Genomic DNA, 17129 nt, shown 5'->3' with positions numbered 1-17129 from the left:
GTTATCCTCTTCGTTGATTACATTTCAAAAGATGGCTCCCGGGTCCTTAAGACAGTCCTGGGTGGCACAACTGACACAAGCCAAAAGCTTTTAAAAAGATGTGTATCTGAGAAGGGCAGAGAATGAATTTGCAATTACAAGTTTTCTAAAGTAAATGCTCTCGGGAAAGGAAGGTCAGGACCTAGGGACGGGAAGAGACGTCTGAAAGTTGTACCTGAGCGGAGAGGAACCTCAAGGCCTTAACCATTGGTTGGCTGTGCGCCTGCAGCTCCGCACCAACGAACTCAGACTATGAGCTCGCAATCTCCCATGGCCTCCTTATGCAAAGGATCGCTCAACACTTTCCTTTTGTTGACTTTTTTACTTAGGACCTAAGCGTAGGGCCAGACACCTCGCCCACAGGCAGGACACGTGCGCGGAGGCACCGCGCCCCTGACGTCACTGGACGCGCCGGCCCCGACGTGTTAGCAACCGAGCGCGTCCTTAGTAGCAGTGGCTGCTGAGATGTGCGAACTTCCGGTTTCCCGGCCTCCGCCGCCCCTGCAACTGCTGTCGCCGGTGCCACCTGCCGCGGCCGCGCCTCTCCCCGGGATTTGGTCACTGCCGCCCCGTTCTCCGTTGCGCCCATGGTCCCTCCGGGAGCCAAGGCGGCGGTCCCGGCGGCTCCGGCGTGGTGAGAGGCTGGTCGGGGACTATGAGGGCCCTGCACCGCAGCTGCTGCCTCGGCCGCCTCCTGGCTTCCGCCCTCCTGCTGTTGCTGCTCCTGCCAGGGTTAAGGGGGCCCCTGGCGGTGCTGCTGCAGGCGGCCGAGGCCGCTCCGGACTCAGGACCTCCCGATCACGGGCCGCGGACGCTGTCCCCACTGCCGCCCGGCCCCACCGCCGCCCAGGCCCCGGGCCGCGCTCCGGCTGAAGCCGCGAGGCCGCGGGGTGCAGAGGGCGGCAATGGCAGCAGCCCCGGGGCGGCGCTTGCAGCGGATGACCCAGCGGGGAAGGCGGGGGAACAAGGCTCAGTGGGTGGCGTCCTCGCTGTGAGCCCCAACCCAGGCGAAAAGCCCATGACCCAGCGGGCCCTGACCGTGCTGATGGTGGTGAGCGGCGCGGTGCTGGTGTACTTCGTCGTCAGGACTGTCAGGTGAGGCGCAGCCTTGAGGAGCTGCCTGGTGACCTTCCAGCGATGCAGCTTTCAGTGGCCTGGCGTGGCCCACTCTCAGGGGGGCCCCGCCTGCCTAAGAGAGAGAGATGTGAAGATGACGGTCTTAAAAGCTTCTGGTGCCTTTGGGAGGATCTAAACCACCAAGTAGTTGCTCCCTTTTATTTATAAGTTAGCACCCCTCCTCCAAAGCGCTTTACCTTGCCTCAAAGGGCAAACTTTCCCTGAAGAGGGAGTAATCTTGTACTCAACCCCAATATACTTTAATACTTCTGTCTTTCTACTCTATATATTGTTTACTTTGTCCTTTTGCCTATTAGAACGCAAACTACTTAAGGGCGGGATTCCTATTTAGTAGCTTTGGTATTTGTACAATATTGCCACTTAATAGGAATAATCATCAGGGTTTATATGAGTAGATACAGAGTACCCTGTGTATTATGTTTCTTATAAATTATGGGCTGGATGATAACTTTTGGGGGATCACCCTTTTCATTTTGCTTCTACCTTATTTATAAATTATATATATATGGGTTGGCAAAAAGTAGGTTTACAGTTTTTGTATCGTTTCGCGTATTCACAACTGTAAACCTAATTTTGACCACCTCTTACATATAAATGTTTATTGCCATTGATTTTTCTATTTTTATTTCTGTAAAGCTTGGAAGGGTACAGTCTTTTCAGTCCGATTCTATTAGATAACTCACACGTGTTAACTGCCCAATTCTGAACTATACCTAAGAAAAACTGAACTCTTTAACCAGTATCTATTGCATTAATTCCGTCTTAATCCTAAATTTAGTTGTCTACATGATGTCCAAAGCTTGACTGATGCTAACAATGACTGGACAATGTTCAGCACTCATATACTGTTTGCTTGCAGATTACAGTATGGAAACTACTCATTTCGGTGAATTCCCATGTGGACCCCCACTTCCACAGTATGTCCGACAGCACACCAGCATTAGTTGGTTTTGCCAAGGAGGGGAGGATAAATCATAATTTCTTTAACTGATAGGAGGTAACATTGAAAATGTTTTACTTGTAAAATACTTAAAGCCCATTAAACTTCCAAATTGTTTTGTTTTCATCTAATTCAGTTATATTGAATTTGTGACTAGAAATAACTTCCACTTTGAGTCTGGAAGTATTCCAAACAACAATTTGATTCTCTCTGTAGAAATTGAAAAATATATATGCAAGGGAGTAGGAACCCTAGTAGGCTGCCTAAAACGGATATATAATCTCTATGAGAAGACGCTCATTGTCTGTCTTATTCCCTGCTAAATACCCAGTCCTGAACATTATGTACAACATTATGTAGGCTCTGCATAAGTAGTTGCCTAATGAGTGAGTGTTCTTAGTGAATTCTATATTTTGCTATATAGGTAGGTGGTGAAGATTTGGGAATTTATGGGAGTCCAAAATGGGCATTCACCGAAATGAGTAGTTTTCATCCTGTATTCTGGAAGCAAAAAGTATATGAGTTCTGAACATTGTCCAGACATTGTTAGCATCAGTCAAGCTTTCTTCTTATTGATAGAACAAAGAAGTATGAAGATCTTACTTAATACCAATTAGAGTTTCTTTCTCTGTGTAGGGCATTTTTTCTCACAGTAAAGTCTAAAAAAAAGAAAAGATTACCCTTAGATGGTCATTATTATTTTTTAAGCAAAACCATAGGGTTAAGCCCAGCCGGGGTGGCTCAGTGGTTGAGCATCAACCTATGAACCAGAAGTTACATTTAATTCCAGTCAGTGCACGTGCGGGGGCGTACAGGCTTGATCCTCACTGTGGGGTGTGCAGGAGGCAACCAATCAATGATTCTCTCTCAGCTTTGATGTTTATCTCTCTCGCTCTCTCTCCTTTCCTCTCTGAAATCAATAAAAATATATTAAAAAACAAATAAACAAAAATCGATAGGCTTAAGGCCAGTCAAATTCTGAGATACCACATGGAGGACAGCTGTCCTGGAGGACAGTCCAAGCCTGTAGCTCAATTTTCATAATGGATAAATAAACTGATTGCATTAAGCCATTGAGATTGAGATTGTTACCTCATCATAACCTGTGTTACCTTGATTAAAAGACTTAGCCTCTCATCATTTCCAATATCTTTAAAATGATCTGTTTACCTCAGAGGTTTTGCCATTTCAACATAAGGCCTTCACAGTTGTCAGAGCTTGGCAAGAGAGACTAAGGAATACACAGGTTTTTGACTGCTTCAGCCTACAAATGAGTCTAATTGTATAAAGAACTGGAAAGTGTGCGTGTGTGTGTGTGTGTGTGTGTGCGCGCGCACGCGCTTTCCAGATTTGGGGAACATTAGTAATGGCTCCATATGAAGTGAGAATACTAAAGTTCATAGAGCTGGAAAGTGTCCAAGCTCTTCCAGAACCCAGAGTTTGAATTCTACTTTTGGCATTCCTTCTGTATTGCTGAGTTCCAGAACTAACTGATTATATTTTTACTCTTTCATTGGGATGAATTTGTGCTGTACAGAATAGTAAAACAAATCCTATTGATACTGAAAATAATAAGCAATTATTTCTGGCTTTTTCCATCCTTGTCTCTCTAGGATGGCTATTTCAGTTTTTATCATTATGTTCTCACATAATTAGTGTCTCAACCAGGAAAGAAGAAAGGGATCCTGAATGCAACATCTTTTTCGATATTCTTTTTTTTAATAAGGGAGAAAAATCTTTTTCCAGAAACCCTATTTCTCCATTTGTCTGAACTGCTTCATCCACTCAACCCTAGACCATGACTGACAAAAAGACTGTTACATTTTCATGATTGGTTTATACCAATAATTATGATCATTGTGTATCTCTTAGGTCTGGGCTCAATTGCTGTCTAAACAAAATCATGGTTCTGTTAAGGGAGAAGCAGATTCTGTTACAGTGATAAAAACTAAGAGATGGTTAAACCAGAAGAACATAAATGTACTTATTAATGCAAGTAGCTACCAAGTTATTACTCTTTACCACGAAAAGATTAACCAAAAAATACAGTTCACCAGGACAATATATCCAGTCTGAAATAAAATCATTGTATTAGGGATCAGAAGACTGGTAGTGACTTTTGTCACTGTGGTTAACATTAATTTGATTCACTAGGAGTACAGTATGGCTTAATGTTTAAGAACCCAGGCCTAGGAGTCAAATTGCTTGCATTTGAGTATTATTTCCAAGCTCTGCAATATTTTTTTTTCCCAAGCTCTGCCTTTATATGTATAAAATGAGGGTACTTATGTAATTGTTATGCAGATTACATCAGGTAATGTTTGTAAGCTCTTTAGCTCAATGTTTGACATATGTGCAAACTCAGTAAGTTTTTTTAAGTGATTTTTTTTTTTTTTTTGTATCTAGAGTTGTGATTGTAATACATTGGGGGGGAGGAGGGGTTTACTATCTTATCTACTACCTCCCCATACCATACTCTATATGTATCTGACCTCTGAAAGTATAATCAGTAAAAGAGAGTAGGTCTAACAAGGTTGGGAGGAATAAAAGGAGATTATAAGAAAAATTGGCTGTAGGAGTTGGTCACAGAGGCAGTCAAAGGCCAGCTGTGATGCATCTAGGCCAGGGGTGGGCAAACTTTTTGACTCGAGGGCCACAATGGGTTCTTAAACTGGACCGGAGGGCCGGAACAAAAGCATGGATGGAGTGTTTGTGTGAACTAATATAAATTCAAAGTAAACATCATTACATAAAAGGGTACGGTCTTTTTTTTTTTAGTTTTATTCATTTCAAACGGGCTGGATCCGGCCTGCAGGCCGTAGTTTGCCCACGGCTGCCCTAGGGGGTGCTAGATTGTAAATAGGACTTTAAAGTTGTTTGGGAAGTAAACCCATGCTGAACTTTTAAAAATGGAGGTAAGAATAATTATCAAGTATCACATCCCATGGTTCAGGGCCTAAAAGAACACTGGGAAATCCATGAGCAGACAAAGAGAGATAGCAAGGGAGCTATGTGCTATGAATGTATTTTCATATAGGATACTTCATAGCTAAGCTCTGTGACATTTACTTAGGAGTGACTTCATTTGGGGTATCCACCAGAATACCATCAAATGGGAGACACATATAAGCTTAAGAACTGATAGGATGTGCTGAATTACAAGGAGCTTGGTGAGAAAAGACTATCAGAGAAAGCAAGGTTGCAATATCCTAAACTTAGATGACATGCATTCAATTTTTTTTTATTTTAACTTTTGGGTGTTAGCAGTGAATGTTTGACTGTAGATGACCAGTAGCAGGTGCTTTTTGGGGGGAATCTTCTATTTAATGCTGCACTTGGCCAAGGTTGTTACAGTTTCAGAGCTTGGTATCTGAGAAGCAACCAGAGAGGATCCAATAATAATTATGAAAAGAAAGCAAAAGAATTAAAAAACACAGTAGTTTGAAAACTTTACTTTGGAATCAATAGCTCCTGAGAGCACCATTGCTTTACATCAAAGTGGTGAATAATCATAATGACATTGAGAGATCAAAGTAACTCATATTATCCTGTACAGTATTGCTGGTGTCAGATATGGCTTCCATGTAGAATGCTGATAATTTTAAAGAGAAAAGCAACAATTCAGTTTAGGTTTTGAAAAGATAAACTTTAATGAGTAAATGAAAGATAACTACATGTTATAATATGGCACATGTTCATACCCAAAAGAAAAAAATGAAACTCCACAGCACAGCATATTGGCGGATCTAATTTGTGTAGTGTATGAGAATCACCTGGGCTCTACCTAAAACACCACACCTGGAGTGAGTGCATATTTAATGTTCAATCATTCTAGTACTTTTATTCGTGTCCTGAGTCAGAAGCTACTATTCATATTATGATTTAAAAATTGGCTAGCTCCCCTGAATTTTGCTGTGGTATGTTTCTGAAGATAATGCCATTTAGGCTTTTCTTATTCCAAAAGTGATGATTTGCATACAAAATTATAGCTATCTTTGTTGTACAGAGAAAATGCAAGGTATATTGTGAATCCATATATTTCAGTTAAATAATTTGTTTAACATATTTATTAGGCATCTGCTTTATACCAATGTCTGTGTTTTGTGGGTTTGGTAGTGAGCAAGAACAGACCTGTTTTCTGCTTCCATAAATGATGGTCTAGCAGGGAAGACAGATAGTTACACAAATAAGTACACAAAACATATTGAGCAAGTACTTTAAAGGAGATGTACATGGGTGCTATGGAAGCCAATAATAGGTACCTGTGACTGAGCTAGATTAACCTGGAAAGAAGGTTTCCCTAAAGAACTGATACTTGAGCTGGAGCTGAAAGATGAATAGTTATTAACATAGTGTAGTGGGTGGGGAAGAGTGTGAGGACAGTGACAGAAAGCATGGCCATTCCAAGGGACTGAGAGAAGGGGTTGTGGCTGGAGTGATGAAAGTGAAGTAGAATGTAGAGTGAAGAGCTAGGTGAGGCTAGAGAGAGCTAGGTGAGACTATGAGCCTTCCAGTGTTGAACTCTGTAGGCTTTATTACACAATTATTACTTAATGCTGAACAGTAGGAAACTATTGGAGGTTTTAGAGGATGGAGGGGAGGTTAGTGGGTGACCAGAGTAGATAGGAAAAGACAGGTAGGAAGCTATTTTAATAGTCAAGGAAATTGATAGCAGTGGTGAGCACTGTTAAGTGAACTTCAATGAATCTCAGGAAGAACAATCAATAGAACTTTGTGTTTGCAGCTTCATTTTAACTTGATTGACTTTGTGAATACCCTATCTTCAAGTAAAGTCACATGGTAAAATTTATGAAGCTTACTTTAGTAGTTTAATTTTTCTACTGTAACTTTTACATATTATTTTATCAGAAATAATTCTTACCAACCTGTGTGTAATGGAACATTGAGGAATTTGCTTCTCTATATAGGATAGCTATTTGAATAATAACTTTACCTAGAAGAAATCTGATCAAGATCATTATCTGTGCATGCCATGTGATGAGTAAATGTAATACAATAATATAATGTTAGGATTTCAACATGTGAATTTTGGGGGACACGATTCAACCCATGACATACTCTTATATTAGTGTCTACTTATTGAAAAACTTGAAATGACAACTGATGGACTGGGTTTGGGCAATGAGATGAAGAGGAAATAAATAATTTTTACTATATGTCATATATCCAATTGTGTTGGATTTCTTGATGAAAGTCATAGACTAAAATTATGGCTCACTAATTTTTATTTCCTTATGTCACAATGGCAAAAAAAATTAGTTTAAAAAAAATTTTTTAATGGACAAAGTAAACTGTTGAACAATAGAAGCAGAGGCATGGATACATGCATGGAACAGACTGACAGCTCTCAGAGTGGGGTGTGGGGGCTGGATGAAAAAAAGGTGAAGGGATTAGCAAAACACATACATATAACACAGACACAGACAACTGTGTAGTGTTAGCCGGAGGGAAAGGGGCTTGGGGGTAGTTGGAGGTGAGCAAAGGGGGCTAAAGTGGGGATGGAAAGAGACTTTGCTTGGTGTGATGGGCACACAGTGCAGTGTGCAGATGATGTTTTGTTGAATTGTACACTTGAAAACTGCATGGTTTTGTGAACTGAGGTCACTCCTATAAATTCAATAAAAAAGGGGGGACGTCTAATTAGTCCAAATGAATGTATATAACAACTTGTTTTCACCATAAAATAATGAAGTGTACCTTTCCTTCAAGTAATTTATTTGGATTTAAGTATTAAAATTTATGTAAAGTCAAAATAAATAAATCATTCTTAGTTGCTAATTCACTGCTTTGCAAAAAATAGTCAAGAAAAATACTGCATGTCAGTAGTTGTACCTTTATTACGATATACTCTGCTTTATCATTATGTCTAATTACATAGGGGGGTATTTGTGCATAAAATATACAGTAAAATATTCCTCAGTCTTGTTTTGAATGTGCTATAGAAGAAATTAAGGAATAATATTATTTATATTATTCCATAGTCAATAATACCCTGCAGGTATTCATTTAAAAGGGAAAATAAAATAATAAAGTCAGATGGCTACAGCAATTTACCTTGGTCGGTTTTCTTACTTTCACAGAGTAGTAAAATGAAATGGAGTTTTATTCTGTGGTGTTTATTTTATGTTGCATCATACATTTTTACATAAAATTTTATCAAGCTTACTTTAGTAGTTTAGTTTTGCTTTTCTACTGTAGCTTTTACAGGTTATTTAAGCTGAAATAATTCTTACCAACCTGAGTGTAATGGAATCTGCGTCTATGTAGGATAACTGTTTGAATAATCACTTGAATACCTAGAAGGGATCTGATCACAATCATTAACCTGTGCATGCCATGTGATGAATGAATATAATTCAATATAATAAAACATGTAGCTATTTTCTTTTGCCCTTTTAGGCCTCCATATTTCCATCTCTATGCATTTATAAATAAAGTTCCTATTTTTTTGTAAACCAAGAGCCAACAAATTTTGTTTTCAGATTGCAGTATTCATTTACTATGTTTAGTAGAAAAGTGTGCATGCCTATAAATTATACATATGTAATTATCAACACAAATAGACAAGTTTGGGTATCATGAGCTCAATGGAAGCATTCATTTGTAGGAAAAGAACCATAGCTATTAAAATTACCTAAGTTTAAAGCCTCCTTTACTCTTGTGATTAAAAATAATGACAAAATAATCAAACAGACTCAGAGATACAGAGAACAAAGTGAATGTTGCCAGATGGGAGGCAGTTTGGGGAGCTGGGCAACAAAGTGAAGGGATTAGAAGTACAAATTGGTAGTTACAAAATAGTCATGGGAATGTAAAGTACAGAATAGGAAATATAGTCAATAATATTCTAATAGCCCAGCCAGCATGGCTCAGTGGTTGAGCATCAACCTATAAACAAGGAGGTCCTGGTTAGGGCATATGCCCTAGTTGCACGCCCAGTGTGGGGCGTGCAGGAGGTAGTGGATCAATGATTCTCTCTCATCATTGATGTTTTAATCTCTCTCTCCCTCCCTCCCTCTCCCTTCCTCTTTGAAATCAATAAAAATATATATTTTTTAAAAAGTAATAACTATGTATGGCGCCAGGTGGGTATTAGAATTATTGGGGGATCATTTCATAAATTATGTAATTATCTGACCATTATGCTGTGCAATGAAACTAATCTATAATAATAAAAGCGTAATATGCTAATTAGACCAGATGTCCTTCTGGACAATTTTCCTGATGATGCTGCAGCGGTGGGGGGCCGAGCCCCTTGCACGAATTTCGTGCATCGGGCCTCTAGTATAAAAATAATATTTAATGACAAATGTAATTGAAAAATTTAAAGAAAAATTTAGGGCAAAAGTCTAAGATTTCTACCTCTCCATCTAATTTTGGTGCTCCTATTTTTTTTTTCCAGTTGGTATAAAAAGGGCAGTAAAAGTATAACTTTCTGAAAATTCATTTAAAAACAAAAATAGACTTATTAAGAAATAATGTACACTACAAAGGTAAAAGTAGCCTTTTTACTAAAAATTTTAGTATATTTTTATGCATATTATAATTTACACATAATGTTTGTTAGTATTTTAAGTAGATGGTTCATTGAATCAACCTATTTTAAAGTTTTACAGCTGTTTATTACCTTCTCTGAGAAAAACCAATGTGTATGGGTACATACATGTTTTCTCATATTTGACTAGAGGCCCGATGCACGAAATTATTATTATAGATGTTCCCATGACAATGTAGCTGTCACAACCATGTAACTATCACTGCCTATATGTTTGAATCTAGGAAGGACGCTTTTAGGGAAGTTCATTTCAAGTATAAATTCTATGGGAATGTAAAGTACAGCACAGGGAATATAGTTAATAATATTCTCATAACTATGTATAGTGTTAGATGGGTGTGATATTTATTGGGATGATCACATATTGACATTAAGTTATGCAAAGTCTAACACTGAAGTGTACACCTGAAACTAGTATAATAATGTCTGTCAACTGTAACTGAAATAGAAAAATGACTCTAAAATGGGAAATAATAAATTATATTTAACACTATACAGGTTTTTTTTTTTACTTATTCTTATACAAACTAGTAGCATTTACTAAAATACTAAATTAATTTAAATTTATCTGCATTCCCCTGTTTATTTGGTGCATAACAATGCGTTCACTATATAGTAACTTGTTTTTCAAGAGCTTGAATTTATGTTTTGAAAATAGTTATATACATGATTAAAGGACAGTACAAACTAGCATAAATAATAAAGACTCACAAAGTCTAGTGAATTATTTACACTGAACACAGATAGAAAAAATAGTGTTAGTAGACATATTTGTTTAGCCACACATTGAAAGATCGGGAATTCATTCAAGGTATGATGAAGACCGTGAGAGTGGAGAAGAGTGACAGGTGAGATTAAATTTCACAAGTCCTTAAGCTCTGTGATCATATTATTTCCTTTTTCAAGAGTTTCCAAGGTATCCTGTGACCAGCAATGACCAAGCTATTAACATATTGACTATTTGATATATAATATATAACCTGGAAGAATCTGGTTGATTTCTAAAAATAATTTCCCATGACGTTAATTCTTCTTTGTTGACTGAAGATGAATGTTTAGAAAGATGAATGTTTAGAAATTGAGCAAAAGACTGGCAAATGGGAAAAGGAGAAATTATAACTGAATATCCTTAACTTTTGCTGCCAGGTGTCTCCCTTCACTTTTTCAAATCAAAGGAATACATGCAAATGTTATTAAATCATGTAGTTCAAAAGGATCAATAGTGAACTATAACACCCTGTACCTTTTATGTTTCTATTTCCAGAGTCAGCATTTTTATCATTCCTGTTCTCAGTTTTTCTGTGAATTACCTTTATAAATCTAAATCAGAGATTGGCAAACTATGACCCATATGACAAATCCAGTGTGCTGTCTTTTTTTTTTTTTTTTAAGGCCTATGAAATAGAATGTTTCACATTTATAAAAGATTGTTAAAAATCAAAACAAAGTAATTAAGATGAATATGTGATAGAGATTGAATATAATCACACACACCCACACATACAAACAAACATGATATCACTAATACTCATACCCAGTCTAGTGTTTGAATATGTATAGATATACCATTTCTCAGTGGGGCTGACAGTATATAATCCTGTACAGTGGTAAGAATGCATGGAAAATGTGGAGAAAAAGTTGGACTAGAAGGCTACAGTAAGAATATGGCACCTGAATTAAGGCTTAAAGGAGTATCTACCAACACCATAACTTGACAGAGAGAGAAGGGGGTATGTCAGAAGAAATGGTGATGGCACACAAACATGGTTCATAAAAAAACCTAGGCTACATTTCTGAAATGGAATCATTCTGATATTAAGAATCTCCTGTGTCAGAAACAGAAGGGATACTTTATTTTTAATTTACAAATAAATACAAAATAAGGATCATCTGTACCCTATTTAAGTAATATTTATGAATACATTCTATTTAATAGGATGAGAAGAAGAAACCGAAAGACTAGGAGATACGGAGTTTTGGACACTAATATAGAAAACATGGAACTGACACCTTTAGAACAGGATGATGAGGATGATGACAACACGTTGTTTGATGCCAATCATCCTCGAAGGTAAGTGTCCCGCAGTTTAATCCCATGAATCAGGAGGCAAGTCCTGAACAAGCAAATTGAAAAAATAAAGTACAGTTTCTTTTAATAGTTGTTATTCTAACAGATTTTATTTAGTTCTGTTTAATGAAGTTCTTTGTGCTACCCAACCAATAGCTCATATACACATTGTTTTACTAAAGTAAACATAAAGAATAGAATACCATCCCCAAAAGAAATCTTTATTGCAGATTTCCTTGCAGAAATTTGTCCTGTTAATTGCTGCATACTGGGAATATGTATTAACTCTGTGTGTGTGTTTGTGGTGGGGGGAGGGAGATAGTAAAATTGATTTTATTACTGCATTCTGAAGATATTTTGGTGTTAATTGGGGTTACTCTGTTTGTAAACAGTGCTTCTTGGGAAAATTGTGGGATTAATGGTCTATGGTCTGGTAGTGTAGTTTTGTCTTTTCTCAGATCCAGCCCTGCAGAGTGTTAACACCTTTCCTAGGAGGTTTGGATAAGTGAAATTATATGGATATAGAATTTCTTTCGGTGCAAATGAATGAGGAAAAGAGGCAATCGAGATTCTAGTCCAGGGGTGGGCAAACTTTTTGACTCCAGGGCCACAATGGGTTCTTAAACTGGACCGGAGGGCCGGAACAAAAGCATGGATGGAGTGTTTGTGTGAACTAATATAAATTCAAAGTAAAATCATTACATAAAAGGGTACGGTCTTTTTTTTCAATAGTTTTATTCATTTCAAACGGGCTGTAGTTTGCCCACGGCTGTTCTAGTCAATAGAGGACATTTGGATAGAGGGGGAATTATTTGAATGAAGGAAAACTGGAGTCCAAACTTCATTGATTCAGTGAGCAGGAATCTGATGTTCTGATATTGGTATTAGAATTAAACATACATTATGCCATCTATTTATTTAACACTTCAAACTTACCCTGTAGGAAAGATGCATATAGATCTTACTATGACTCACTTTAATAACACATGATAATCAAGTATAATGCCATTTGTTTCTCCCAATAAAGGTAAAAAATCAATACTAAAATGAAGACTTGCATTATAAGGTCTTTGGGGCCCTGAAAAAAGACTTTCACCAGGGCTTTCCAAGACAGCCATGTATGAAGAAACCATGAAATGGGTGGTAGTGGTGGGATGTCAGGGGGATAAGATCAGGGGTCCTATTACTGAGCCCAGGGAGAAGCCTGGACAGAGTGGGGAAACAGAACTGCAATAGGGGTGATTGTAATAGTCACTTGTTGATAAATACCTACTTTAAAGCAGCATGTGCCAGACACGGTGCTAGGCTCCCTACCTGTACCACATGAGATAAAGACATTCTTGCAAAGTAGTTCCGGCTTTCATTTTAAAGATAGGAAAACTGAGGCTCAGAGAGTTTAAATGATTTAGGCTTATCTTCCTGCTGCAATCTCACTCCATTTATTAAATACTTATATGATTTATACCTATGAAAAGAATAATGATAAATTATGTTTGTTTTGTTATCTAAACCAGCACTTGCTATTACTCATTTTCAAATGAGGACCCTAAAAATGAGAAATACAAATATTTGGTTTTGCCTACCTTGTCAGTTGCAATGCAAAATCATGTTAGTCTACACTGGCAGTGATGGCGAACCTTTTGAGCTCGGCCAGTCAGCATTTTGAAAAACACTAACTTAACTTTGGTGCCGTGTCACATACAGAAATTTTTTGATATTTGCGACCATAGTAAAACAAAGATTTATATTTTTGATATTTATTTTATATATTTAAATGCCATTTAACAAAGAAAAATCAACCAAAAAAATGAGTTCGCATGTCACCTCTGACACGCGTGTCATAGGTTCGCCATCACTGGTCTACAGTATAACTGCTGGTAATTCTTGTTGGCTCATCTCTTACTCTGCTGCCTTCATTGTTTAAGTGCTTTCTAAAATTAGTTCCTCCTCATTTTCCAAATTCTATCCACAAAATAACAGGAAACAAGTTATTTCCAGAAAGGTAAATGGATTTCCTTGCTTACAGTTTTACCACAGTATAAAATAAGCCTTTTAGAATTAGCCCTTTCTGAAAGGGATGTTTTTTTAATGTGGCTTTTAATATATCAAAATTTTAATAATGATTGTAGTTGGTAGTTAGGACTTGAGGTACTTATTTTCACTATTGATATTAGATTGAACAATCTGAAACTGTCAAATATTGTTTAGTCTAAATTTTCTAAAGAGGATATATTCATGTGGAAGATGTCACAGGTAGGGCTGACTCCAGGCACAGTATTTCTGGGCTCTGGCTTCTTTTCTCCATGATCCCCTTGGTTCTGCCCATTTTCATGTGTTGGCTTCATGGTATTTAAGTTACATGTATTATGACAACTTTTAATTTGTTATTGTTACTCATTTTTAGGCTGACAGTAAGATGATGCCAGCAGTTCCTATAATGACATTCAGAATGCTAGCTTTCCCTAGAAGTTAGGCACTAGCTCTCTTGTAACTATTTCTTAGAAATGAGAAAAATTTCCCTAGAAACTCTTAACAGAATTGTTTTCTGGAAGTGACTTGCTGCTTGTTATTTGTTTTTGTTTTTTATATCATTGGTCATGTAATCATTTCTAAACTAAGCCTGGGCAGTCCTAGCCGGTTTGGCTTAGTGGATAGAATGTCAGCCTGTGAGCTAAAGGGTCCCGGGTTAGATTCTGGTCGAGGGCAGATGCCCAGGTTGTGGGCTCTATCCCCAGTAGGGGGCATGCAAGAGGCAGCTGATCATTGATTCTCATCATTGATGTTTCTCTCTTTCTCTCTCTCCCTTCCTCTCTGAAATCAATAAAAATATATTAAAAATAAAATAACCCAGGGAGGGGGGAAAATCAAAGTGCCATGATTAGATCAGAATTGTCTTTGGGGATTGATTGGATATTAAAGAGTTAACCACCATTACCACTATATCTAGTAATTTAAGCATTGAGGTTAATACAGTCTAATAGGGAAAATTGGTAGGTATGTGGAAAAAATTAACTTGAGCAGCTTGGTTACCTTCCCTTGAATTTGCAATTGATATTCTAATTTTATATATTAAAGGCATTTTGTTTAGTTATGGAAACATTTTACACAAAAGAATTATAAAACTAAAAAACAAATAACAATTATTTAACTATTATGTAGAATGCTTCAGCCTTCTTAGAAATTTTGATGAGGAATCTAAGAACATATTCTGATTAAAAACTACTTGCATTTTCCTCAAGTGAAACAATATATTTTATATATTTAACATAATTTAAAAATATTGGGAACAAATACTCATAACCAATATCAAAAATGCAATTTAAAACAGTGCTTTACAACACAAAACAACAAATGGGAACAATACCTTCTTGCTATTTTGTTTGATTTCTACCAAACAGCAAAATTATTATTATTTTATAATCTACACTAAAGGGAATTTTGACAATTCTAGCAACTTCTAAAAGCTAGTAATTCTATTACTTCAAGGCTATTCTAATAATTTTTGCCAAGTTTGTAATTTTTAAAGTTCTTAAATTTTCTTTTCAGCTACTTCTATTCTGCATCATTAAGTTTAATATTGTATTGTATGTGTTCACTACATTTGTAGGCAGTGTTACTTGACCACAAAATATTTTCTGTTTTTTAACATCAGCATATCACAATCAGAAGGCAGATTCAAGTGTTTATCCAGAAAGCCTCATTAAAAAGATTTTATTTAAAGTTGTCAATTGGGCCCTAGCTGGTTTGGCTCAGTGGATATAGCGTTGGTGTGCCGACTGACGGTTCGGTTCCAGTCAGGGGCACATGACCAGGTTGTGGGATCGATCCCCAGTGTAAGGCGTGCAGGAGGCAGCCAATCAGTGATTCTCTCTCATCATTGATGTTTCTGTCTCTCTCTCTCTCCCTCTTCCTTCCTCTCTGAAATCAATAAAAAATATATATATATTAAAGAAAAAGTTACCAATTGGAAAATCGTTTTAATTTCTAAAACACTACTTTTAACATGGAACATAACATACCAGAATAAGCACTAAGGTTATTCTATTAAAGTCAATTATGTGAGGGTGTAACTTGGTATGACTATGAACTAGTCTTTAATTACACTAGTTACATATAAAATGTCTTTGAAAAGGTTATAATTATAATGTAAAAGATAGCACCTGACATAATTAATATAGACAAAATCACAATCTGTTTTATTAGTGCAATTCATTATAATTCCCTAATATTAAATACTTTTATTATCTTCTTGCCACTCCAAATCTTTGGGAATATTTTAAAATATGTTTAAATATATTCCAGGATGAGCATTTACAGTATTTTTTTCCCCTTGCAGATAAGAATGTGCCTTTTGATGAGAGGATTTCATCTTTCTACAATGAAGAGCAGAATTTTTATGTTTAAGGAATAAGAAGCCACTTTATCAATGGGGGGGTATTTAAGTTACATGTATTATGACAACTTTTAATTTGTTATTGCAATAAGTACTGTATTATTTTGCTAAGTTTTTGTATGTATAGAAGAGCTCTTAATGGGCTTAGAGTTATTTGGAGTACACTGTGGTACAATAGGAATCTGTTTGAAAATTAATTTAAGGTAGAGTGTTTTCTGATCAGTTTTTGTTTCCTGCTTACAATATTATTGTAAACTGTTTTATATACTAATCAGATTTTTTTTGTTGTTTTTGTGTGTTTTTTTATTTGTTTGTATTTTGCTGGTTAAGTATTTTTTTCCTGGAACTATCAATTCCAACAACTAACTGGTGTGTAATAATAATTTTAAAACTTCTTTATCAAGATATATTTCCCATTTTTATGGGGAAAAGAATCCAAATTTATTACTTTGCATTTGGGTCTTTTAAATATTAATAAATGTCTGAATTGTATGCAAAACAATAAATATGATTCAAAATTATTTTTTTAAGTGGTACAGACAAAATGTGTTTACAAAATAAACCCAGACTATTGAATTATATATTAACATGTGTATTTTATAGGATTTCTAGAAAATATTGTCATAAAAGGGTTATTACATTTTAGCAAATTTCTTATTAAATTAAGATATCTACTTTGATTAGATATTTGAGAAACCACTGAATTTTAAAGCCATTTTTTTTAGTAATAATATTGAGAAAGATAGAAATAATAGCATAAACATTTTAGTCTCATTATAGTGAGTAAGGAATTAAAGTTAAAAGTAAGTAAATAAAAATGAACACCACCTCCTCAGAGAAGTGCCCGCCCAGGCAAGACCATCCTGACATTCTCTCAGCGTATCCGTGACAATGCATCTGCTCCGGTGTCTGCTCTTCCCCAGCTGGACTCCGCTCCGTGAGGGCGGCTGCCTGCACATGGTGGGCACACAGGCAT

At 36.7% G+C, this 17129-nt stretch overlaps 1 protein-coding gene and 1 long non-coding RNA gene across 2 annotated transcripts; both read left to right on the top strand.

Annotated features, from left to right (window-relative positions):
* Nucleotides 1–504: 504 nt before the first annotated feature.
* On the top strand, nt 505–11767 carry FAM174A (family with sequence similarity 174 member A). Its single transcript, XM_059694019.1, has 2 exons — nt 505–1134; nt 11629–11767. The coding sequence occupies exons 1-2, from the start codon at nt 695–697 to the stop codon at nt 11765–11767; spliced, it is 579 nt and encodes a 192-aa protein (XP_059550002.1). The 5' UTR covers nt 505–694.
* Nucleotides 11768–11769: 2 nt separating this feature from the next.
* On the top strand, nt 11770–15701 carry LOC132233394 (uncharacterized). Its single transcript, XR_009452612.1, has 2 exons — nt 11770–12342; nt 12546–15701. It is a non-coding gene; the product is annotated as an uncharacterized LOC132233394 (long non-coding RNA).
* The last annotated feature ends 1428 nt before the right edge of the window (nt 15702–17129 follow it).

Source organism: Myotis daubentonii, chromosome 4 (genome assembly GCF_963259705.1).
Source record: "Myotis daubentonii chromosome 4, mMyoDau2.1, whole genome shotgun sequence".
NCBI classification, from domain to species: Eukaryota; Metazoa; Chordata; class Mammalia; order Chiroptera; family Vespertilionidae; genus Myotis; species Myotis daubentonii.
Note: the sequence above shows the minus strand (reverse complement) of the source record. Positions and strands in the feature narration are given on the sequence as shown.

Bases quoted from the DNA above. Each gene is read 5' to 3' on its own strand.
- FAM174A (XM_059694019.1), top strand. From the start codon at position 695: ATGAGGGCCCTGCACCGCAGCTGCTGCCTCGGCCGCCTCCTGGCTTCC. The intron at 1,135-11,628 runs GTGAGGCGCAGC...TCTATTTAATAG, and splicing joins TTCGTCGTCAGGACTGTCAG to GATGAGAAGAAGAAACCGAA.